Source organism: Sceloporus undulatus, chromosome 1 (genome assembly GCF_019175285.1).
Source record: "Sceloporus undulatus isolate JIND9_A2432 ecotype Alabama chromosome 1, SceUnd_v1.1, whole genome shotgun sequence".
Lineage (NCBI taxonomy): Eukaryota > Metazoa > Chordata > Lepidosauria > Squamata > Phrynosomatidae > Sceloporus > Sceloporus undulatus.
In genome coordinates, this window is record NC_056522.1 from 295,008,147 (window position 1) to 295,032,589 (window position 24,443).

The 24,443-nt window shown below is 42.9% G+C and overlaps 1 protein-coding gene across 7 annotated transcripts in view; it reads left to right on the forward strand.

Moving 5' to 3' along the window:
• The first annotated feature begins 309 nt into the window (after positions 1-309).
• ANO1 (anoctamin 1) overlaps positions 310-24,443 on the forward strand; it is a 174,679-nt gene continuing 150,545 nt past the window's right edge. For all 7 annotated transcript variants that reach the window (XM_042444177.1, XM_042444199.1, XM_042444164.1 and 4 more), the window contains exon 1: positions 310-737. In XM_042444177.1, the coding sequence (XP_042300111.1) occupies positions 588-737 (150 nt within the window). In that variant the 5' untranslated portion in view covers positions 310-587. The remainder of the gene's footprint in view (positions 738-24,443) is intronic.

The window sequence follows — 24,443 nt, forward strand, 5'->3', positions numbered from 1 at the left end:
CTTCCCTCCCCGAAGGGAGGCAAGGAAAGGCCCAGAGGGAGCCCCGGAGGCGCCCCAAGAAGTCTGTGGAGGAGCCCTGGCGAGGGCGTCCAGGGCCCCCTCTCCTCCTCCTCCTCCTCCTCCTCAGCTGGGAGAAGAAGCCCCTCCAAGGAAGAGGGCTTGAAGCCAAGCCAGCGCCTCGTTCGTCCCGCCTTGTCTTGGGGCGGCGGCGGGTGCCCAGAGTGGCCGGCGCTGGTTGGGAGCTCCCTCAGCAGCCCAGGTCCTCCCTCCCTCCCTCCCTCCTGTGAGTCTTTCTTGGCCAGCGAGGGAGTCCCTCCAGTTCCCCCGAGCAGCATCACTTTCCATGCTCTGCTGCACCCGGCAAAGGAAAGCAAAGGAAGGAGGCAAGCCCTTCTGCCAGCCGCCTCTCTCTTGGCGCGCCAGCGGAGACCGGGGCTGCCTCCCCCTTGGAGAGCTCCCTGAAGCAGGGAAGGGGGCTGGTCCTCCTCAGAAGCTCTGGAAGGAGCATGCCTGCGCCCTAACAGACAGACAGAGAGCGAGAGAGAGCGAGCTCTGGGGGGCTGCAGCTGGGACTCCTGCCCCCTTGAATGAAACTCCTGGCCAGAGGGGCTTTCTATCTCCCAGCATTCCTGCCCCCGGGTGGGCTTCTGTTTTTCCTCTTCACCTCAGCTCTCCAGGCTTGGCTTAAGACATGGACCAGGATGGCATTGATCTCCACAGAATCTCCCGCCAGCCATGTAAGTGGGGGCTAATAATAATAATAATAATAATAATAATAATAATAATAAATTGTATTTTTACCCCGCCTCTCCCACTGGATCGAGGCGGCTCACAGTCGTTGTTGTAACGGGAGGAAAGGGGAGGAAGATACACCAAGAGTTTGAGGAACTTGGGATGGCGTGGTTGTGGTTGTTGTGTGCCTTCAAGTCGTTGCCAGCTCATGATGGAGAGCGACCGGAGGCAACTTTTGCTGGCAACTTTCCTCACAGGGTTTTTGTTTTTTGTTTTTGTTTGTTTTGCCATTGCCAGAGGTTGAGAGAGTGTGACTTACCCAAGGGCACTCTGGGGGTTTACATGAGCTGGGATTCGAACCCTGGACTCCACAGAGTTGTGGTCCAGTGCTCAAACCACTACACCATGCTGCCTCTTGGGATGGCATTAGGAAACCAAAAAGACATTCCTATCCATTTGTGGCTCTTTCAGGGACACAGGCTGTCAAAAACTTGTCCCATCAGACAGCCAGGATCTCTGTCATAAAAGGAATGCCACTGTTTAAAAACAAAAGAAAAGAAAAAGAATGGAGATGATTAAAGATTATCATAGCAGTGTCGCTGAGATTAAATAACTAGCTTTGCTTTTCCTTTCAGGAAGCTCCTCTTTCTCCAAGAGCAAAGGCCTTTTGGCCTCTGGTTGTGTGTCACCAAACTGCAAAAGAAAGTGTGTGTTTCAGAAGGTGCATGCAAATACACAGAACATTGACACTGCATTCTGCCTGCCGCATGCAGTTGGGGATGTGCACCATGCAAATTGCAAACAGAAAATCTGGTGTTGCCCCAGTATTTCCTCTTCTAATTAGCTGAGAGTTAGAGTTGTCCTCCAACTTTATTTGCAACTGTATTCCCTGAAATAGCAAACTGAGCAGACAACGTGGTCCAGGCTCCATTATGGATTCCATAGCTCTGCGTATGAGCATGATACCTGGCGTACTTTAGATGGGTAATTTGTTAAAGAACTAAAGAGTATAGGGACTTCATCAACTGAATGAAAACTATATTTTAGAGGCATGAAGTCAATTCTTGCCTGTGAAGATGTTTAAAGAGAAAAGTTTGGAAACGATCTCTAGGCTCTTCTTAGAAGTAACTCATTGGCACTTCTGACACATTTATGTTTGTAACGGGCCTTTTGGTGCAAATGTACAAGTAGACATGGCTGGGCAACACATGGCATCAGTGGTCTCCATCGTATGGTTCCATGTTCTTTCTCCATTTTGAAGGTGTTGCAGAACTGAGCTGTTGAGCTGAAACGTGCTGAAACACATGACTATCCTGCTGAACTGTATACAAAGGAAGTAAATTTAGAATGGCACAGTTTATAAATTCCAAGCTTGGTAATCAGAATGCCAAATCTGACTGTTTGCTTCTAAGAATAGTAAGGGGAGTCCTTTGCTTTACTCCCATCTTCCAAATTCCCATGAAGTACCAGCACCAAAGCTGCTTATTAAAACAGCCATATATTGAACTGGAGTAGAGCCCAGTTCTAAAAGTAACATTGTATGCTCATCAAATCTCTTGCCAGCCAGAGTGTCTCAGGCCAGGGCAGTGAGATGAGGGACACTTAGGAAAATTAGCCTGACATGAATCAGCTGTACTTTGGTCCAAAAGATTGCTTCTTTGCAAGATGCTGAGTGTTCTCTAGTACTGTAACTCACTGTGAGCAGTATGTATGAAGAGGCACCAGTTAGCTTCCTATCAAAGTTTAATGTGAGGGACAGCTTTTAATTAATTTTTTAAAATCAGGCTAAACAGAGGAAGTTGATTCTTAGAAGGCATTAATCAATTTGAGAGATCAATGTATAAATGTACCCAATGACACCCAATGACTCATGAGGCATGTTGGAAGTTATTTGTCACTAGTTCTACATGAGAGACTGAGAAATCACTGCATAACTCAAAACAAATTAGGAACAGGCGTTTATCTGTTAACTTTATGATGACTTTTGGCATTACTTTATAAAAGCATGTGCTCATATCAACATATAGCTGCAAATATGATTTTAATATATTTTAATATTTTCTTCTCTTGGTCAGATATCTTTCTGCATCCATATCCACTGATTTGAAGATCTACATATAATCAGATGGATCTTAAATGTGCCATGCATATCCCTCACACTAATTTCATATGCAGTAGGGTCTAATATAATAATAATAATAATAATAATAATAATAATAATAATAATAATAATAATAACAATTTATTTTTATATTCCACCTTTTCCCAGGGGAATCAAGGCAGATTACAACAAAAGTAATCTGCAAAAGGTCTACAGATTTTCATTCTTTCAAGAAGTGATAGATTGCCAAAGTCAGAACCACACATGATGCTAGTGAATCTGAACTACAGTGGACCCACTGTGAATGCCAAAATTCATAGATGCTCAAGTTCCATTATATGCAATACCATAGTAAAATAGTGTCCCTTATATAAAATGGCAAAATCAAGGTTTGTTTTTTGGAATTTGTGTGTGTGTGTGTTTGCATATTTTCAAACCATGGTTGATTGCAGGGTCCATGGATATGGAGGGCTGACTGTATGTTACCATGACAGGTTAGATATTTTATATAACTAATAAAATATGGGCATTTTAAAGGGACTAGTTATGATCATTAATAGAATGACCCGAATGTTAGATTGCTGTCGGTCAAGACTATTATTAAACAACAAAAAGAAGAACATTCTTTTTCGCAGTTAGCTTCATACCAAAGGTGCTACTGGATATTTTTATGCTAAAACAGATAACTCTGCTGTCTCTTAGAATACATCAGAAGGCACATTATGCAGAGTTCATTATGGGCAATATTCTCAGAAAGTGCTATAGAAAATAGTTACATAGCTAGGTTGGGCCCTTACTCTGATTTTCTGTCACTCTGATTGCCTTTCACTGTGATTTCCTCATTATTGTGAAGAAATCCTGAATATGTTATTGTGATTACATCAGTGCACGAATTACAGATGGGCAAATGGCCCTGGACTCCTTACTACTTGTGATGGATCATTCACTAATGTATTTGGAAGATACCAGAAAGAAAGAAAGAAAGAAAGAAAGAAAGAAAGAAAGACATGCTCTGGCCAAAACTGGAAGATCAGAAGAATAGGCTTTTATACGTTTTATTAAGAACTCCATATATTTCCACCATAATTCAAATGTTGGATGTTCTTCTGACTTGTTTTCATAATTCATCCATTAACTGAGTAAGCAAAATCAATGTGCGTAGGATAATTTTGCTAGCCCAAAATTAGAAAATGTGATTCTGTAGACAAACATTGTAACAAACAAATGCCTCTTAGACCATTTTTCTTCCTGTGCAGGAGACTAAAAAAAAAATAACAATATGATTTTGTAGTCAGATTCTGCTTACTTTTAATTATGGAGTGGCCTCAGTACTAGGCATGGTGAATCTGGAGTACAACTTCTCTTGTACCAAACTAGCTGGCTGGGGTTGATAGATATGTGGAATCCATTGAGATCTAGAGCAATGCTTCTCAAGCTATTTAATGTGACAGATAAGCAATCTATCCTCACTATGCAAGGGGCTGGTACCATATTTGTACAGCATTATTATCATGATTGCCTAGTTTTCTGGAGATTCACGAAGGAGCAGACTGCTAGCTGATGGTTCACTAGTCTGGCACCAGTCTGTGGACCTCCAGCTGATCAAGAGAGTCACAGCTTCCCCAGCTCTGCTGAGTACTGTCAGCTATCCAGAGCTACGTTCTGGAATATACAAACTGCCTTCCACTATTTAGCAGGTCCCATGTTAGGCCACTATCTAGCTAGTGATGTAATCCAGTTCCTTTTTCTTTACTCCAGTAGTGGGATGAGAGAAGTTGCTTTTTTCCAACCTATTCTGATTTCGCAAGAGGACTAGGCACCCACCACTAGCATTCGTTGATGGAATATGGTCACCCTGATCTGAATCACTGGCAGTCTTTTGTGAATTCATAGTTTTGCGAAAGGGCAGAGTAAATATGATGACTGCTCTTGTCATAATCCATCAAATCCATAGGCATGCTATCCTCTGAAGCAAACATTACTGCATTACTGACTAGCTCATGTTGATTTCCTTTCTGTTTTTTAATCAGCTGGAGCACAACCATGAAGTACCAGTTGGGGGCAGACCAGAGCCAAGGTTGAAATGTGTAGTACTGTATGAATAGCATGCTTTTCAGAGGTGGTTGCCCCAAAGTAGAAATACAAGGTTTTCTTTTCTTCTCTTTTTTTAAGATATCAGAATGATTGCTAGTTGGAGGTTGAATTGTGTGTTCCTTAGATCACTCACTACTGTACTTTCACAGGCACAAAAAGAGAAAAGCTGGCCAATCTTCAACAGTATTCCTTAAGGGTGTTAATAGACTAAGCAGGAACGCCATTCTTTTGATAGATGAAGAAGGTATGTGTGGAAGTAGACTGTCTCTATATATTGAACTTCCATGGATGCTGGGATGTAGCATAAGAGTAATAGTCAGGGTTGGCATATACTGCAGTGCTCACATGTGCAACATTATATATTCCCCATAGCAACCATTCACTTATAGTGGAGAAGGTAAAGGCATGTGCTTAGGACACAGTTGTGAGTTTAACTCACTGCCTTCCATGTGTCTACATAGTCATTCAGAATCAAGGTTATGATCTTGTTGGCTGGCATAACTATACTGGTATAGGTGGCATAGGTGGCAACACAGTGTTGTGGGGGGGGGGGGGTGGAAATGACCATGGGTACTGTAGTATGGAGAATAGGATGTTATAGAAAGCACAGGAAGTTATCCCTGTCAAGACAGAGAAATTCCCTGAAGCCTTCCAAGCTGCTCAGCATCTCTTTTCCTTCTTTCCCCTGATGCTGTTCTGCGCCATAAAGTGCCTTATGCTGGTATAATGGTACATTAAGCCAAAATCACCAAGAGGATTCTGGCCCAAGTCCACACCTAAGTGTAGAACTCCTCAGTAGCCTGGTTCTCAGTGAAAAGGTAAATCATCATTTGGGCTAAACTTATTTTAGACTGTAGCTGGGAGTTCATATAATGGAATGATACTCCTTTTTTTTTAAATACACATATATCCTGATCATTTAAAACTAGATGTCAGGAAAAGAGTTGAGTTTTTCTGTGTGTATATCGGGGTGGGTAGTCACAGTGAGTCCAGGGGGGTGTTCCCATTGGCTTATATTCCGTGTTACAAATTGAATCCAAGGTACATCGTTCCTATTAGAAACCGAATTAACTCTAGAACAGTTCTAGAGCAACCCACAATCGTTCCCACTAAAATGCGAATTGTCAATCGGATTTTAATTTGATCCGTGTTAAAGGTGTATAACCCGTGTTAAAAAAATAGAAGGGTCGAACCAACATTTTTTCCTTGATTCGAGATAGGAATCGGGTTATTTAAATAGGAACGATCAGCCTCAGAAATCGGGCTAGCTGGATGGGAGGAGCGGAGCACGATGGGCTGGCTTGGGGGAGTCGCCCTTTCTGTCCTCATCCGTCGTGGCTGTCGCCATCTTTGCTTCCCTCACCCCTTTGTCCGCTGTGGTCTTTCAATAAGAGATAAGGATTTTTTTTTATTTTAATGGTTTACAGGCGCTTAGTCTCTTCAGCGCTTTAAGCACTTGAAGTCCCGGCCGCTCAAGCGCCTGCTGCATCTGCCAAAGGCTTCCCCCAGTGGATTGCAACCTCCCCTCTCTGTGTGGGGAGAGCCCATTTGTAACAGAGGAGAGGCAGGATGCACAGCAATCTCTGGGGAAATAGAGCCTTTCCATCTCTCTTTCCCAATCTGGGGAGACACAGGAAACCCTGGATGTGTGTGTGTGTGTGTGTGTGTCTGTGCACCCCATTTGAAACGGGGGAGGGGGAGGATGCACAGCAATCGGGGGGGGGGGAATAGAGCCTTTCCATCTCTCTTTCCCAAACGGAATCTGCCTTCTCCTCCAACCCTGGAAAGAGAATCTTTGGGAAGAGTGCTCCCATCCCATAGTTCCTCTGGAAGCAGCTTTCCCTAAATTCGCTTTGCCTGCAGCTTCCCCCAGCCTGGGGTCTTTTTCCAAGGCAGCAGAAGTGCTTTGGGGAGGCAGTTTTCTCTCCCTCAACCGTCCTTCCCCCCGAATAATTGCAGGACTCAGCACTTTAAGCGCCTCCTCATTGGCTCTTTTATAACAAACCGCGAAATTTAAAAGTGACGTTATGATGACGTTGCTTTGATTGACAGCCCCAAAATGGTGAGTGGAAATGAAATAAGGCTAAAACTGGTTTATATATACACCGTTTTATTTGAATAGGAACGAAAGAGGATCACTTAAAGCGAATCAGTTGGTAAATGAGAACAAAGAAAAAAAAGCGATTCAGAACGCGGGATAAGACCAGGTTTATTTTGAATCGATTTAACAGATACTGGTGTATTTTAAAGCATTGTAAATTGCAAGTGGGAACACCCCCCAGGAAGACCTTTGTCTCATTTCCCTCCCTCAAGTCTCTGTGAGGCACACTCACCACTTTCTGAGGAAGCGCGAAGTAATCAAAATTTTGTGATTCTGAGACCTGTGGTCCAACAAGTAATGTTTCCAAGCAAATTACCAGGCCCTCCTGTTCCTTTATATCATGCAGTACCCCTTCATGTGGTTAATATATGATGGGGACTACAGTTTTAATATGGAAATTGGGTACTATTACATAACACAATAGATCTGGTTCTTAGTGCAGAACATATGTAGCTCAGAAATGAGATGTCTCTGTTATGTTACTATAAAATGATGGTATATAATGGTACATAATGGTAAAGCTGAATTTAAGGTTTTGCAGTCCTTGAAGTCCTTCATTTCCCTTCACTTTTCTTTTTAATAGGTCTTTTCATGGATAAGAAATTATCTCTTTCTGATTTAGAACAAGTTCATAGCTTTATCTTCTTTATTCCATTTCTGTACTTGGTAGTACAGTAGCTATTTCCATCACAAATTAAAGTGACAAAATATCTCATGCTAATAGTGACAAGAGACTGATAACCACTTTGATTTAATTAGGCCTTCGCTGCCATCCCTAAACCTGACAGTCATCATGTGATTAACTTTATATATTAATTTGAAACAATAAATTATTCTTTTACAGAGACTGATACATGTTCAACATAATACAACATGCACTTCTGAGGAAGAAGTACTGGCAGTGTATTCCTCAGGAGTTGTTCATAACAAGGCAGAGTTAATTGCCAACAGGACTGGAAAACAAACAAACCTTTGATTGTCAAAGGACATAGGAATTGTGTGTGAAATTTGTGTATGGGTAGGTCAAAATAAATAGAGAGGTACAGAAAGGTGAGGAATTAGGGGGAAATTACCATGCAAAGTTCAGAAAGACTTTCAAAAGCTCTGACTCTATATACAATATTGGCATCAGCTTGCCAATAAAACAATTGATAGATGGCAGAATTCACATCCAGGAAGATGGGGAAACATGTTTTCTTGTTTTTAAACTGCATCTCTAGAACTAGGACATTTAAAAAATAGTCATTGGGGACATAATGTTACTAAAAAAATAAGATTCATTCACTCATATCCAATTTTATTAAACAAGATTTTTTTTTTAGTAAACAAAACTGGGAATAGGGATAGGGCTAAAGTTTATCACAGTCTTTTTAACAGGTGTCATCAAGAAATACATTCTGATTAGTACTGTTCTGAAATGGCAAGATTCCTTTCATGAATATTTTATCCCTCCTCCTTGATATACTTTCCCAGCCCTTTGCAAAAAAAATGATTTAAAAGTGTTTGCTTGGTTTCCAAGGCATTGTTGATGAGTTGGATCAGAATGTGGATGGATCTTGCAACCAAAGATATACAGTTGTCCTTAAAGAAATACTATGGGATAGATGGTTACCATAGTTTGGATACATATCTGGATGCAGATGCCATCCACCTGCAGTACATTACTTTTTGTGGGATAATTTACATGAACATCTCCATCATATTCTTTTCCAACGAGTCATATATATGTATACATGACTAGAGATAGACAGGTAAAGGCCAAAGGGGAAGCACTGGTGAGCAATGGAGCATTATGACAAGATAAAGAAACATTAGCTTGGATGCCTGCCTTATTAGCAAACATTCCCTCTCCTGACCACCCTATTTAGAGGGAAGTCTGTATTAGACCTGAACAATTGCATCACATCAGCAACTTGTGTGATACAGTTTTCTTTGTCAGTGCTACTCAAAGTATTTGTGTAATGGCTTGTATCAGTCCATGGTGAGTTTTCAGAAAGAAAGAAAAATTATAATGCCAGTACCTGGCACTGTGATGGAGGAGAGAGGCCACTCTGTTATCAGATATGGTGGTATGTGATCCCTGATTGCCTAGGACACTGTTATTAAATAAGAACTTTCAGGTTAAGGGAGAGGTGAAAGTAAGAGTGTGAAGAAGGAGATTAGCATGGGGTATGGAGATGGGAATAAGTTAGGCTGGGAACAGTGCCGATAACAAAACCTGAAAGATGAGAATTTCTGTATACCTACTACCCCTTGTAGGCAACCATTTTTATGTTGAAATTATACTATATGAAAATTTGATAGTGAATTTGAAAGGAACAACAACAGCCCTTTTTCTAACATCAGTGTATTAAATATATTTCACATACTCATTTTACAGTCACATGTGTGTGCACAAGGATGCACATGCTGATATACTTGTATTATATATATATGTGTGTGTGTGTGTGTATATATATATATATATATATATATATATATTAGGATGCTGTTTGAAAGATGTGGAGCTGTGTAATATCAGTGATGACCATCTTGAGAGCTTTCCTTTCCGTAAGACACAAACAAACAATTTAATATAGCATCCCTAATTTTGATTCTCTCATGGGAATCTTGGTGAGTAAGTGTCCCATGCACAGATGTGGGAGCAGTTGCCAGTTATCTGGGAAATGGAAACTCTGGCTTTCGAAATTAAAAAAAAAAAAACCTCAAAAATATCCATCCAGGTCCCTGAGAAAAAAAGTTGAATTTGTAGTTGTGCAGTACTTTGATGAGAGCCAACCAAAATGCTACAAAAGCATCTGTGTTCTCCAGAACATTTCCTTAGACTAGAGCTGCATATTGAAGGAGAGCTGTGATGCAGTATAGAGATTGTGAGGATATGTGTGTAGGCTTGCCATAACCCGGTGGGAGGCGTGACTCCCCCACTTTCTAGGGGGCGTTCCCGGTCACGTCATGCCCTCTTCAATTCTGCCCAGCTCCTGGCCCTGCTGCATCCCTATCTTGTGAGAGCGCAACAGCCAGGGCTGGAGCTGGCAGGGGAGGGCTCTGCTGCTCTGCCTTGCCCCTGTTGGCCAGCCCTCCCAAGGAGCAGGCTTAGTCAGGCAGGGCAACAAGGCGCCAGGAGGAGGAGCAGGGCCAGGCAGGTCGGCAGCAGCAGTGGCCCCCGTCCGTCCAGGCAGGCCGCTGGGAGAGGGGAGGAAAGGGCCTTGGCCTCTGGGGCAGCCCGGCCTGGGGAAGGAAAGGGCCCTTTCCTGGAAGCCCTGCCCCCCAGCCCTCCTCTTCCTCCTGCTCTTGCAAGGGAGGGGCTCTGAAGCACCAGGAGCACTGCCTCACTAAAGGGGAGGGGCGCCTCAGGGACCCAGCCGTCGGAGAGGAAGAGGGGGAAGAGCCTCGGCAAGGCTCAGAAGAGGAAGAAGGGGCTGGCACCCAGGAGAGGCAAGAGGGCACCTTCCAGGCCCCTCCTGGGCCCCAGCCTCCCCCCAGGATCGCCCCCGTCGGACATTGGAAGCCCCCTCCCCAAGGCCCCCCAAACACTTACTCCCTCTCCCCGTTACCCCACTTTAACTGAGCCCTCTCTAACCCCCTTCTATCTACCACCTTCTCTCCATCTAAACTCCCCTCCAACTCCTCTCTATCTAACCCCCCCTCTCTCTAACCCAGTAATCTCCAAACTGTGCTCTTGAAGTAATTTTGGACTTCAGCTCCCAGAATCTCAGACTATTGAGTAACATGTCTGAGGCTTCTGGAGTCCAAAACTCTTAAAGACACAGTTTGGGAAACCACTGCTCTAACCCCTTATTTAAATAATAAATAAAAAAATAATTTATTTATATACTGCCCAATCACTGGGAATCCGAGCAGTTTGTGAAATTCACAGATAGCCAAATTACACAGGCAGATCAGCTCCTGGCATTGAACAAGCAGAGCTCTGCTCTAGAGCCACAACAAACTACATTTCCCAGAATCCCATAGCATTGATCCAGGACAGTTAAAGTACTGTCAGACTGGGTTATTTCTGCAGTGTGTATGTAGTCTGAGAGCCCTGCAGAGAGAACAACTCTGGTGCTTTAGAATTTAAGCCCATCTAACCCCCTTCTATCTAAGCCCCCTCTAACCCCCTCTATCTAACTCCCTTATTTAAGTCTCTTCTAAGCCCCCCTCTAACCCCTCTCTATCTGACTCCTCTTTATCTAACCCTAACCCCCTCTAAGTACCCCATCTAGCCCTCCTTCTATAGCCCCCCTTTCTCAAACCCCCTTATTTAACCCCCCTTCTATCTCCCCCTATATATATTTTTTTTTTAAAAAAAAAACTGCATTTTTCACATCCTCCATTTTTATAAAAGTGTCCAACATTTGAAAATGTTGTCCTACATTTGTCCCGGTTTGGAGGTCCTGTCTTATGGCAACCCTATATGTGTGGCACATGGGTGGTTGGTACTCGAAAGTCACTCTCTCCTGAATATAGCACAAGATGCTGTAACACTTTGGACTGTACTTTTAAGAATGCTGTCCTGCATTACAGGCCTCAGAAATTGTTGGTGCCTGCTCTGCTTGGGAAAGGCAGCCATTAGGGTGTCTGTCTTAGTACTGATGATAAACATGGATCTTTTAGCTAGCACTCTAACAAATGGCTTGTCTCCTATATTTTAATTACATGAAGTGTGTCTTGAGTACTATGCAAATGCTGTTGTAAGCATTAGCAATAATGAAAGATGAAAGATGACCACAGTTGCATGTTACTTGTTTTTGTCCAATAGTGAAACTTGAGAACCACAAAAAGTGGTTCATTGATGAATAGGCTTTGATTCAAAGAAAAACATGCATTATTTCCCATTGACTTTCCCCTCAAACAGAAATTAAGCATTATAACTAGAAGAGATATACAAAAATTATTTTCTTTTCTCTGATTACTGTTTACATTAGGTTGGAATCAGACAGATAGAATACTTACATTGCATTGGATCCAGACTAAACATACAATAATTCATTTCCCCCCCATTTTTACTTGATTGTATGTAGAACACTGTGTAAATTTACAGCAATTTATAACGATTAATAATAAAAATAAAATACTTTACAATGCAGTGCTTCCCCACCTTTGGTCTGCCAGATGTTTTGGACTTCAGCTCACATAATTCTTACTGTTGGCCAAGTTGGCTGGGACTTCTGGGATCTGAAGTCTGAAACAAATTGAAGGCCAAAGTTTGGGAACCACTGTATATGTTTCCTTAAGTAAGAGTTGAAACAGACTGCCCCAAAGGTCCAGCTTTAAGCTGCCCCTTTCAAAGGCGGATTGGGGCTGTGGCAACCACACGCCATGGCCCCAATCTGTCTTGAAGCCAGATTTTCCCACACACTGCAGCCAGAAGCCGGCTTTAAGAAATTCCAGTGGCATGTGGCATATAAATGCCATGCTACCGGAGCACCTGGAAGCCAACTCATCTCTGAGCAGCAAGGGGACTGAAGACACTTTCCGAGTGTCTTGGGGGCATGCTTGATCTGTACACCACAAACCAGCTGGAGGCCAGCTTTTTATGTGGTCTGTTCCAGCCCTAAGTCTCATTAGGTTCATTGTGGTCTGATCAAAGAAAACTGAGGCGGGATACAAACCGCGGGGGAGCCGGAGCCTCCACACGGCGCGGCTCCCCTGCAGACCGAAAAAGAAGCTCCAAAATGGAGCTTCTTTTGGAGTCGCATTTGCAAAGTAGCGAGGCTCCAGGGGCGCACTCGCTACGTCACAAAGGACGCGACGCGTACGGACGCTCAGCGTCTGATACGCAAAGATGGCGCCGGCCATGTAGAAGGGCCGGCGCCATCTTGTACGGACGGAGTCCGTATTAGGCCCAGGGGCGTCTAGAAGAGACGCCCCTTTTTTAAAATAGGACGTCCTCCGGACGTCCCAAATGCCGATTTGTAACCGGCCAGAGTGTAGGATTGCAGCCTGACTAAGGGTACATCCACACTGCAGAAATTAAGCAGTTTGACACCACTTTAACTGTTGTTACACCATCCTGTGAAAACCTGGGATTTGTAGTTTGGTGAGCCACCAGAGTTCTCTGACAGACCAAACTACAAATCCCAGAATTCCAAGACAATTGAAGTGGTGTCAAACTGCTTTATTTCTGCAGTGTGGTCTTAGTTACAATTAGTTTCTATTGTAATAAATGTGAAAAGCAATTAAGTTCCACCAAATTCAATGGAATTTGCACGCAGGTTAATATGGCTAATATTAACTTTGCTGTAAGCATCCTGCCTAGCTTTTCTCCACATACTTATTTTTTTATCTGACCTTTCCCCCAATATGAGGCTGATTTTTGATCCCTGGATCAGTCAAGAGTGGTTCATCTTGTGATGTTCTGTTCCAGAATTGTATTACCCTAATCTGATCCAATCTGCAGCTGGTCCAAATTAACCTATATCAGGCCAGTTCACTTTGCTGTACAGATTCAGATGAATTGGTTGCACAGCCCTACCTTATTTGCTAAGAGTAATTGCTAATCTAATTTTATAGGGACCTAAACAGCTCTGAATCAGGTTGTTTGCAAGGCCACCTTTTTCATCTAAATAAACTACTTGGGTCTCTGTGCTTGAAAGGGAGACTACTGTGCTTCTAGTTCCTTGGTCTGATAAGAGTTTGTAAGTGAGGATGCTATTCTCTGTAGTCAATTCAGGTCCATCATGTGGAATAATCTTCCTAGAGATCAGGTGGGATACCAGTGCTGGCTGTTTTCTGCCATCAGTGAAGATTAGTCTGTTTACTCGAGCATTTTTCTGATTACTAACCTAGAAGGTTATTCCATGTGATTTTAATATTTTCATTGAAATATTTTACATATAAAATTAGTTTCATTTTATTTTATCACTGCTTGCAGGTTTATTATTGATTTTATTATACTTTGTAAATATGAATATTGTAAACTGCTCTAGCTGGTTTTTTTGGAATGGAAAGTAATGGTCTTGTCTAATTTGTTGTCATTGTCCTGCTCCTCCTCAACTCCAGCTTCTCCCTTTAAAATTAAAATAAGGCTTTGCTGTCACCTCTGCAGCCTTTTGAACTAAGAATCTAAATTTTAATTTCAAGTTCCTTCTGGGTAATTTCCTGCTTGAAGCTGAGTGCCATTTTCTTGAATCTCCTCTTCAGTTGCATTCATGTAATATGCCAGCTCAGTGCCTGTTGCAGCCTTTCAAAGACTAATTTTTTCATTTACACATCTCTTTCTGTCATGTGCGAGATAACCCACTTTACATAAAACTTATCCTTGTACACACCATTACCTCAGCTTTCACTGCTGCCATACACCCCAATAGCTGTATAATTTCTAAATATTGATGCTGTTTCTTTTTTAAAAAAAGAAAATGAGAAATGTACCTGTAAAAGTGATGTAAAATGTAAGTGTATTACTGTAGTATATGTTGATGTTTTTTGACTCATTCTGAAGGGAAAAAACACCTCTTTGGTCCAGAATAAATTTAAAAGGTAGACTTTAGTAATACCTGTAGTGGGCACTACTTGTCTTTAAAAAAATAAGTGGAGCTTTTGAATTAAGAATTCTAAAAGTTTATAAACTTGCACCTTCATATAAAAAACTGATAATTTCGTGACTCAGTAGTTATTTCCTTAGTCTGCCGTCCAGAAAGTTACAACTTCCATTTAAACTAGAAGAGCTTACATTGGTTGCCCCAACTAAAATGTTGTACTTAGAAGTCATTAAGTGGCTTACTTTCCAGAGAAAATGAAGTCATGCTCTTTTCCTACTTTTCTCAAGTTATTTCCCGTAAAACACCAGCTTGTTTAGCTTTCTAAAGTATTTAAATTGTTTTTCTGGTTTTTTCAGGCTATGTGGTCCTGTTCTAAAAGAGTTCTTCCTGATGTTTCACCAGCATTTGTGGGCTGGCATCTTCAGAGAATGCTTGCCTGGAAAAAGTTGGTATATACACACACACACCACACACAACACACACCCAAACAAACACACATACTGTATGAGCCTGGGAATGCCGGAGTGTTTGCATGTGTATTGTTCTCTTGCTGATGGCGAGGCCTTAGGCTGGGAGGCTAATGCAAAAGAGGATTAGTGTCTGCTAATTGGTGGCCATTATCTGCTGCGGAAAGCCCCTGACTTGAGTGTTTTCCCATTTGCATTTGCTGAGTTCTTATTTTGCTATTCCTCAGGACTGGTAGCCAAATTTGGTTCCTTTAAGGGTTTCTTCTTTCCAGTTGAAATTATCCAGGATGTTTGTGGATTTCAATGGATGCCCTGTGCATCCTGAATGGCAGTGCTTGGTATGATCCAGAATTTCAGTGTTTTCAAACAGTATTTATGCCCAGTGGTTTGTGGCATGTTCTGCTACCGGAACTCAGCAAATGCAAATGGGAAACTCTTCTAAACATGGCCATATAGCCCCAAAACCCCACAAAAACTATGGATGCTGGCCATGAAAGCCTTCGACTTCACATTGTTTAATGATTTGGGACTACCTTGTTCGGAAGCTAACTTTAGTAATGTCACAATATCATCAACTTAAATTGTTTCCAGTATAATCTATAGACTGGCACCTTGCAACGGTCTGGGACGGAATTAGGGTTTTGTAGGCCTGGGCATTGCATACTACCCACACATTGGTGTGCGGGCACCATATAGGGCATGCAACGATGACGTTTACAGGTGCAGCGCCCAAACAGCGCTGTGCTGGCATGGACATCGTCATTGGTGTGAGGGTGCCAATGGCACCTACCAGATGGCGCAAAAAGACCCCCAGGAGCAGTTCTTTTTAGGCCTCACGGAGGCTGCAGCATTTCTCTGCTGTGGCCTCATCTGGGCAGAATGGTTGGCATCTCGTCACCCCTTTCTGCCCATCTGTATCCCCCCTTAGTTTGTTTTTGGCGGCTCCTTCATTGACCACTCAGTGGAATACACTCCCTTGGAGAGTGGTGGCATCTCCTTCTTTGGAGGTCTTAAGAGAGGACTAGATGATCCCTCTCGGGGGTGCTTTGATTATGAGTTCCTGCATGGCAGAGGGTTGGACTGGATGGCACTGTTGTCTCTTCCAACTGTGATTCTATGAGATCTGTGGGGGTGGCAGGAGGAAAAATCCACGGAGATTAACAGTAGTGTCTGAAGCGTGCACTAACTGTATAGGGGGTGGAGGAGAGACTGGAGAGAATAAGTGCAAGTCTGGTACTGCTGTATTTTCTCTCCCTTGTATGTGTATGGCGGGGAGGGAGAGCAAGAACATTTTTCCAGGATACATTTCTCACTATGGCTCTCACTGCCATCATTAGATTGCTGATAGTTGAATAACAATGAGGGTAAGCCAACAGTGGATAGACTGCACCAAAATTCCCATGGCTTACTTTTCCAGCATGCGGAAGAAGGGAGACGTACTGGGATCTGATGATCTCAAGACACTTTCCCAGGGGCCATAGAATTGTCCTTTAGTGGCATGCTATAGTACAGGGGTAGGCAATCTTTTTGAGGGGGGCCGGGTTGCTGTCCCTTAGACAACTGGGGGGCCGAAGCCAAAAATAAATAATTAAATAATTTTTTAAAAAAATTTAAATATATAAATAAACCAGGACATGTAGGACAAAATTTTCAAATGGGGAAGACACACTTTTTAAAAAAATGGAGGACACGCGAAAAAATTTGCTCATTTGTAAAAAATGAATATAAATGCATGTTTCTGAGGCTTCTATAGACAATTGCCCCCCAAAGGCCCCGGCGGCAATCAGCGCAGGACCGGGCTGGGGCCGGTCCCAAGGCCTCGCCGGGCCGCATCCGGCCCGCAGGCCGCAGTTTGCCTATCCTACTCTAGTATTTGATTTTGCTTTTTTACTCACAAATATTGAGGTACCTTTATCACTGTTGGCCCCAGGTAGTTGCTCTGTTGGTTCCTTCAGTCGTTTTCTGACTTATGGCAACCATAAGGCAAACCTGTCACAGAGTTTTCTGGGTCTGAGAGTATGTGACATAACAAATGTCACAGTGGGTCTCCATACAATCCTAGAATCATAGAATTGGAAGAGACCACACGGGCCATCCAGTCCAACCCCCTGCCATGCAGGAAATCCAAATCAAAGCATCCCCACGCAGACGGCCATCCAGTCTCTGCTTAAAGACCTCCATGAAGGAGACTCCACTACACGCCGAGAGGTGTGTTCCACTGTCGAACAGCCCATACTGTCAAGAAGTTCTTCCTATGTTGAGGTGGAATCTTTTTCCTGTAGCTTGCATCCATTGTTCCGGGTCCTGTTCTCTGGAGCAGCAGAAAACAAGCTTGCTCCCTCCTCAATAGACTTCCTTTCAAATATTTAACAGGGCTATCATACACCTCTTAACTTCTCTTCTCCAGGCTAAAACATCCCCAACTCCCTGAGTCGTTCCTCATAGGGGAAGGTTTCCAACCTTTCACCATTTTAGTCGCCCTCCTCTGGACACGCTCCAGTTCTCAATGTCCTTTTTGAATTGTGTGCCCAGAACTGGACACAATATTCCAGGTGGGGCCTGACCTGAGCAGATACAGTGGCACTATACTTCTCTTGATCTAGACACTATACTTTTATTGTGCAGCCTAAAATTGCATTGGCCTTTTAGCTGCCACATCGCACTGTTGACTCATGTCTACTTGGACTCCCAGATCCCTTTCACATGTAGTTTCATTCAGCGAGGTGTCCCCCATCCTATATCTGTGCATTTCATTTTTCTGCCCTAAGTGCAGTACCTACATTTCTCTGTGTTGAATTTCATTTTGTTAGCTTTGGCCCAGTTTTCTAGGCTATTACGATCATTTTGAATGTTGATCCTGTCCTCTGGAGTATTAGTTATTCCTCCTAATTTGGTGTCATCTGCAATTTGATAAGTATACTCCCAATTCTATCATCCAGGTCATTGACAAAGATGTTGAATAACACTGGGCCCAGGACAGAGCCCTGTGGGATCCCACTGGTCACTTCTCTCCACGATGAAAAGGAGCCATTGTTGAGCACCCTTGGGTCCGGCCTATCAAACAATTACACATCCATTAACAGTTACTTTGTCTCGCCCACATTTTACAAGCTTGTTTGCAAGAATGTCATGGGAAACCTTGTCAAAGGCCTTACTGAAATAAGATATACATATCCACAGCATTCCCTTCATCTACCAAGCTGGTAATTTTATCAAAGAAAGAGATTAGATTTGTCTGGCATGACTTGTTTCTCTGAAACCCGTGCTGACTTTTTGTGATTATGGCATTGCCTTCTAGATGTTCACAGACTCTTGTTTAATGATTGCCTCCAGAATCTTTCCTGGTATGATGTCCGACTAAACTGGACAATAATTGTTGGGATCCTCTTTTTTCCCCTTTTTGAAGATCGGGACAACGTTTGCCCTCCTCTAGTCTGTCGGGATTTCTCCTGTTTCCAGGAGTTTTCAAAGATTATTGCAATGGCTCCGATATTACATTTGCCAGTTCTTTTATACCCTTGGATGTAGTTCATCTGGTCCTGGAGACTTAAATTCATTTAGATTAACAAGGTATTCTCTACTATCTCTTTACTTTTTTTCTGTGCTGAAATTCCCCTATTCTGTCTCTGCTCCCTTACTCAGGTTGAGCACCCTTTTCTTTTTCTGGAAGACTGAGGCAAAGAAGGTGTTGAGTTTCTGCCTTTTTCTCTCTTCTGTTAGCATTTTGCCATCTTCTCCATGAAGTGGCCCCTACTGTTTCCTTCTTCCTCTTGCGTGCGGACATATCCAAAAAAGCCCTTTTATTGTTCTTAACCTCTCTAGCAAGCCTGAGGTTCATTCTGTGCTTTAGCTTTTCTGACTTTACCCCTACACACTGCCTGCTATTTCTTTGAATTCCTTTTTGTGATTTCCCCTTTTTCCATTTCTTATACATGTTCCGTTTCAAACTTAGCTCGGGTGAAAGTTCCTAGCATCCATCCTGGTTTCTTGAGCACCTCCGATTTTTCTTTCTCACGAACTGTTTGAATTTGCCTTCAGTATCTCTCTTTTGAGAAACTCCCATCCGTCCTGAACTCCCTTCCCTTTTAGTATTTCTGACCACGGGATCACTCAATATTTCTCTACGTTTACTGAAATCCGTCTCCTAAAGTCTCGGATGCGTGTCTGACTTGCCTGGCTTCTCCTTTCCATTGTATAACAAACTCCAGGAGAACGTGGTCACTTCACCTAATGATCCCACCACTGTTACCCCATAACCACGTCATCCTTGTTGGTTAGGATCAGATCCAATAGCTGACCCCTTGTTGCCTCTTCCACCTTTGGACCATGAAATAGTCTTCCCGGCAAGTGGGAATGTGTAAGGCCTTGGGATTTTCTGGTTTGACTTCCAGCAAATTGAAGTCGCCCACATCCTACTACATCTCTCTTTTCTGACTGTGTGGTCATCTGTTCTAGAAGTATCATCCAATTCCTCAGTCTGACTTGGGGGTCTGTAGTAGACTCCCACCATAACATCCTTGTTGTTTCCCTCCCCTTTAATTTTTATCCAGATGCTCCCACCTGGCTTCCATGATTGATGTCCTGGATCTCTTCACTGGTGTAAATATCTCTGACATATAGTGCTATTCCTCCTCCTTTCCTGTTTGGCCCTTTTCTTAAAAGGTTATACCCCTCTATTTCCACATTCCAATCATGTAGACTCATCCCACCAGGTTTTCAGTGAGGCCTATTATATCATATTTGCTTTTGTTGTACTAGGAGTTCAAGTTCATCTTGCTTATTTCCCATGCTCTGTGCATTAGTGTAGAGACCTCACCGACCACGGGTCCCATACTTGCTGCTTGTGCAGTTTTTTGCCTCCCACTGTTGGGTCCTTGCACTTTTTTTTCTTGTTTCTTCTATGTCTGTTTGACTATTTTCTCCAGCCCTTTTGCCTTCCTTAATATTGTCTCCCTTCCCACGGAAACTCAGTTTAAAGCCCTCCTGATCAAGTTCTTGAGACTGTTGGCAAAAACATTTCTTCCAACTGGGTGAGATGCATGTCCGTTGCAAGAAGTCCCTCCTCAAGGAACCGCACCCATGATCAAAGAATCCAAATCGTTCTGGCGGACCATCTGCGAAGCCAGTTGTTTCACATCTGCTATTTTCCTCTCCCTTCCTGGACCGTGCCCTTCAACTGGCAAAAGAGACGAGAGACACCTGTACATCCATTCCTTTCAGCTTCCTACCAAGCGCCTCGTACCAGTGGTACCCCGGGATACGAATTACCCAGCTTACGAATTTTTCGGGATACGAATAAATCCCATAGGGATTTATTGTTTCGGGTTACGAACGTTTTTTCGGGTTACGAAAAAACGCCGGCGCTGTTTAAATGGAGCCGCGGCAGAGCGCGGCTTTTTTTCCCATTAGGCGCCTATGGCAATTCGGCTACGAAGGTTTTTCGGGTTACGAAATTAGCCGCGGAACGAATTAATTTCGTAACCCGAGGGAGCACTGTAATCCCTTTTGATGTTCTGCGGCTGTGTCTTGCAGTATCATTGTTCCCACATGGACCAAAAGGAAGGGGTTTGGTCCGTAGGCTTGACCAGTCTTGTCAGCCTCTCTGTCACATCAATGGATCTTTGCCCCTGGAGGACAAACACCTCATCTTGTCAGGCCTACAAATCACTGCTTCTGTACCCCTCAGCAAGGAGTCCCCCACTACAACCACATGCCTCCTCCGAGGTTTAGCAGTGGCTGTTCCCTTGGGTGGAACTCTCAGGCTTGCCTGCTCTGTCCCTGAAGTCTGTCCATGCTGCTCTTCTTCATCCTCCTTGATAAGGGAAAGAACAAGCAGGGAATCAAATCCTGATCTCCAGAGTCATAGTCAAATGCTCAAACCACTACACTATGCTGGATCTCTGACCATAGACAGTTGTCTTTTTTAAAGACCTGAAACTGCATTGATAGTAGTAGCATTTCATGGCTGTTCAGTGTTGATAAGCAAGGAAGAACTGTTTCCCAAGTACCATTCTACACCTGCTTTTGATGAATCAATGATAATCCCCATGTTTCTATGGAGACAGTGACTGAGAGGGGTTGTTTTCCTCTCTTTTTCACCAATGATCTGTTATGTTCAATATTTTCTGGATCTCAGTCTTAGGAAAAAGTGTGTGTTATTGCTTCTATGCAACTGTGTTTGTGTTCATTGAAAGAGGCTTTTCCATGTGTTCTTCCACTTGTACTGTAATGTGAGCTGGATATTCATTTTTGCTCTACATAGCCAAGGAATATCCTTCACCTTTTCCTCCAGCTTTTCTATCTAGCATCCAGATATCCCTTCTTTGAAACCATTACTTCTAAGAGTGTGTAATCAGAATGCCTAATGGATCTTATTTATGAACCAGGGACCTTTTATAGTACACTGTTATAGCACTTTTATATCCCACTTTAACTGCCATACTTTAGAAGCCTGGGGTTCCCAGTTTAGGGAAAGGTATTTCGAATTCGCACCCAGAGAGCTTTAGTGCCTCATCAGCAGTGGTATTCCCACTCCTGGTGTCACCCAGTGAGGTAGGGGTGGGGGTGCAAGGAGGCCAAAAAGGGGGTGCTTGGCCTTCTCCATCACCACTCCTGGAGCAAAACTGGGGGAAGCACACTTAGCCCTCCCCTTTGCCACTGTGGGAGAGGCCTCCTTGTGAGTCTCCCCTATCAGGGTGAGTCTCCTCATGAGTCTCCCTTATCATGAGGGGGTCTCCACCACCACAGCAAAGCTGGGAGGGGAGAATTTGGCCCTTTCCTTTGCCACTATGGTGAACACCTTGTGAAGAGGCATCTGCTGTGGCAGTGAAGCAGGGAGGGGCATATCTTGCCTTCCTCACCCAACAGCGGGATGAGGGGCTGACCAGGTGTTACCCCTCTTCTGGGATGACACCTGATGCATCCTGCACCCCTTAGTGATGCCACTGCTCACCAGACTATATATCCCAGGGCTCCATAGATGTTGTCATTGTAGTAAAGTGGAATCACAGTACTATAATTGTGTTGCATGAAGGGCCTCCAGGTGTCAGCAGCTAGAAGAACAACTCTAAAAGACCATCAGAAGTAATGCTGTTATTATCATGAGTGGAGCATATTATGAAGAAAGGTCTTGCAGTGGACCTCTTTCCACCCATCCATGGAATTGCTCTCGATATGTGCTGTCACAGAGGTTGAGATGCTTGTCTCACTAGCCAGTTGTTTGAAGTCATTCCATTTGGAAACTGCTTCTTCTATACTCAGAAAGGTAGTGGAATGGCAGTGTACTCTTTTGCAAAATGACTTAATATGCATCTTTGTGGTATTATTTTAGTGTTTGCTGTCTTGTATTTGAAATATAACAATACAGCCGGCCCTCCATATCCATGGATTCAGTAATCCACAGTTTAAAAAAATTACAGAAACCAAACCTTGATTTTGACACACTATCCACATTACCACACTATAGTCTTATCATAGAGTTGGAAGAGACCACAAGGGCCATCCAGTCCAAACCCCTGCCTTGCAGGAAATCTCAATCAAAGCATACCTGACAGATGGCCATCCAGCCTCTGCTTAAAGGCCTCCAAAGAAGGAGACTCCACCACACTCCGAGGGAGTGTGTTCCACTGTAGGACAGCCCTTACTGTCAGGAAGTTCCTCCTAATGTTGAGGTGGAATCTCTTTTCCTGTAGCTTGCATCCATTGTTCCAGGTCCTGTTCTCTGGAACAGCAGAAAACAAGCTTGCTCCCTCCTGAATATGACATCCCTTCAAATATTTAAACAGCGCTGCTATTCCACTTTTACTACTCTGGCTTAAGACCGAAGCTGTTTTTGATTCCTGTTTTCTTTTTCTTTTTTTTGGATTTTGGAATACCTGAATTTACACACACACACACACACACACACACACACACACACACACACACACTGAGATATCTTAGAGATGGGACCCAATTCTAAACACAAAATTCATTTGTGTTTTAGTTATACACATAGCCTGAAGGGAATTGTATACAATATTTTAAATAATTTTTTTGGTTGAAACAAGTTTGTTTACATTGAGCTGTCACAAAGCAAAGGTGTCACTATCATAGCCACCCATTAAAAGTTTTGGGTTTTGGAGTATTTTGGATTTCAGAATTCTGAATAAGGGAGGCTCAACCTGTATTCCAGTGGAGCGGAACAAGTCATTTACTAAATCATAGAGGAATAAGGGGTCTTTAATGGGTTATTTCAAGTGGGAAAAGAATTGATTTCCAAATGACCCAACAGTGGTACAACACCAGGAGAGACATAATGTAAGCTCCAGAGAAAGATGGGAGAACTGCAGTGCAATTGCAGTATGCCAGTGTTGTGTGATAAGATCCTGGGTTTCTCACTTAGAGGAGATCGAATAGTGAGCATCACTGGGATGAAAAAATTAAGCCTGTACTGTATTTTGTCCTTGATGACCTCACTGATCCCAGACTTTGAAAAACAGTGGGATGGTCTTGATTTTTCAGGGAAGCCCTATCCTGGATCATGTTTATCAGTAATATTACAGCAGAAATGATGAATTGTTGCCTGACCCATGCCTCCTTGGCTGGATGTTCTGGGAGATGAAGTTTCCAACACCCAAAGAACCGAAGGCTCCCCACAAGATTGTTAGGATGTTATGACATTTTTGAAAATAGCTATTAGACAGATGAAGTTTGTGAAGTTGGGGCCAAGCTTTTTCAACACCTTTCTTGAGAGCTTTCAACTGTTTCTGGAGAGAAGATTTTCAACAGGCTCACAGTGAGCAACTGAAAAGGGGATTAACTCATCTCAAGGAAAATTGGTCCCTTTTGTATTTCATCTTAGCAAGAAAGCTCCCATAAGTTACAGTGAGAGATGCCCTTCTCCCATAAGGCAAATAGCTGACTAGGGACAATTTTTTTTGGTCAGAATTATGGCTGATAGCAACAGGGTAAACTGCCCTTTCTATGTATTGCCATCTTGATGACCCCCCCCCCTCCATCCCAGCTATTAAATTAAAAATGATACTGATAAGGCTTCAAGTGCCACATTTAGTTTTGCCCTCATTCATTAGTGGAAATGGCCTTATTGCTTAATATAGCTATTGGCACAGCTTCTTTTGCTTGGTCTAAAGAAAGCAAAGGATTCTCTGGCATTTTAGTATGGGGCCAAATTTTTATTTATTTATTTATGGCATGCAAAATGTTTCTCTGAAGTAATGTTGCCTCCTTTTGTTTGTAATGTTCAAGCCATTTTTCATTCATGTAGTATAGTTAGGCCTGCCAAAAAATGTATCAGATAAATGTGTTCCCCATTCCATTTTCAGACATTTAGACTAAAATGTTAGGAGTCTTAAAGAAGGCTATGAGATGAAGTTCAGAATAAAGGAGACAAGAAATATGATTTTCTTGCCTTGTTAAAAGTGTTTCTTTATTAGAGACATGTCTTGTCAGTCAGCACAGTAATTTTT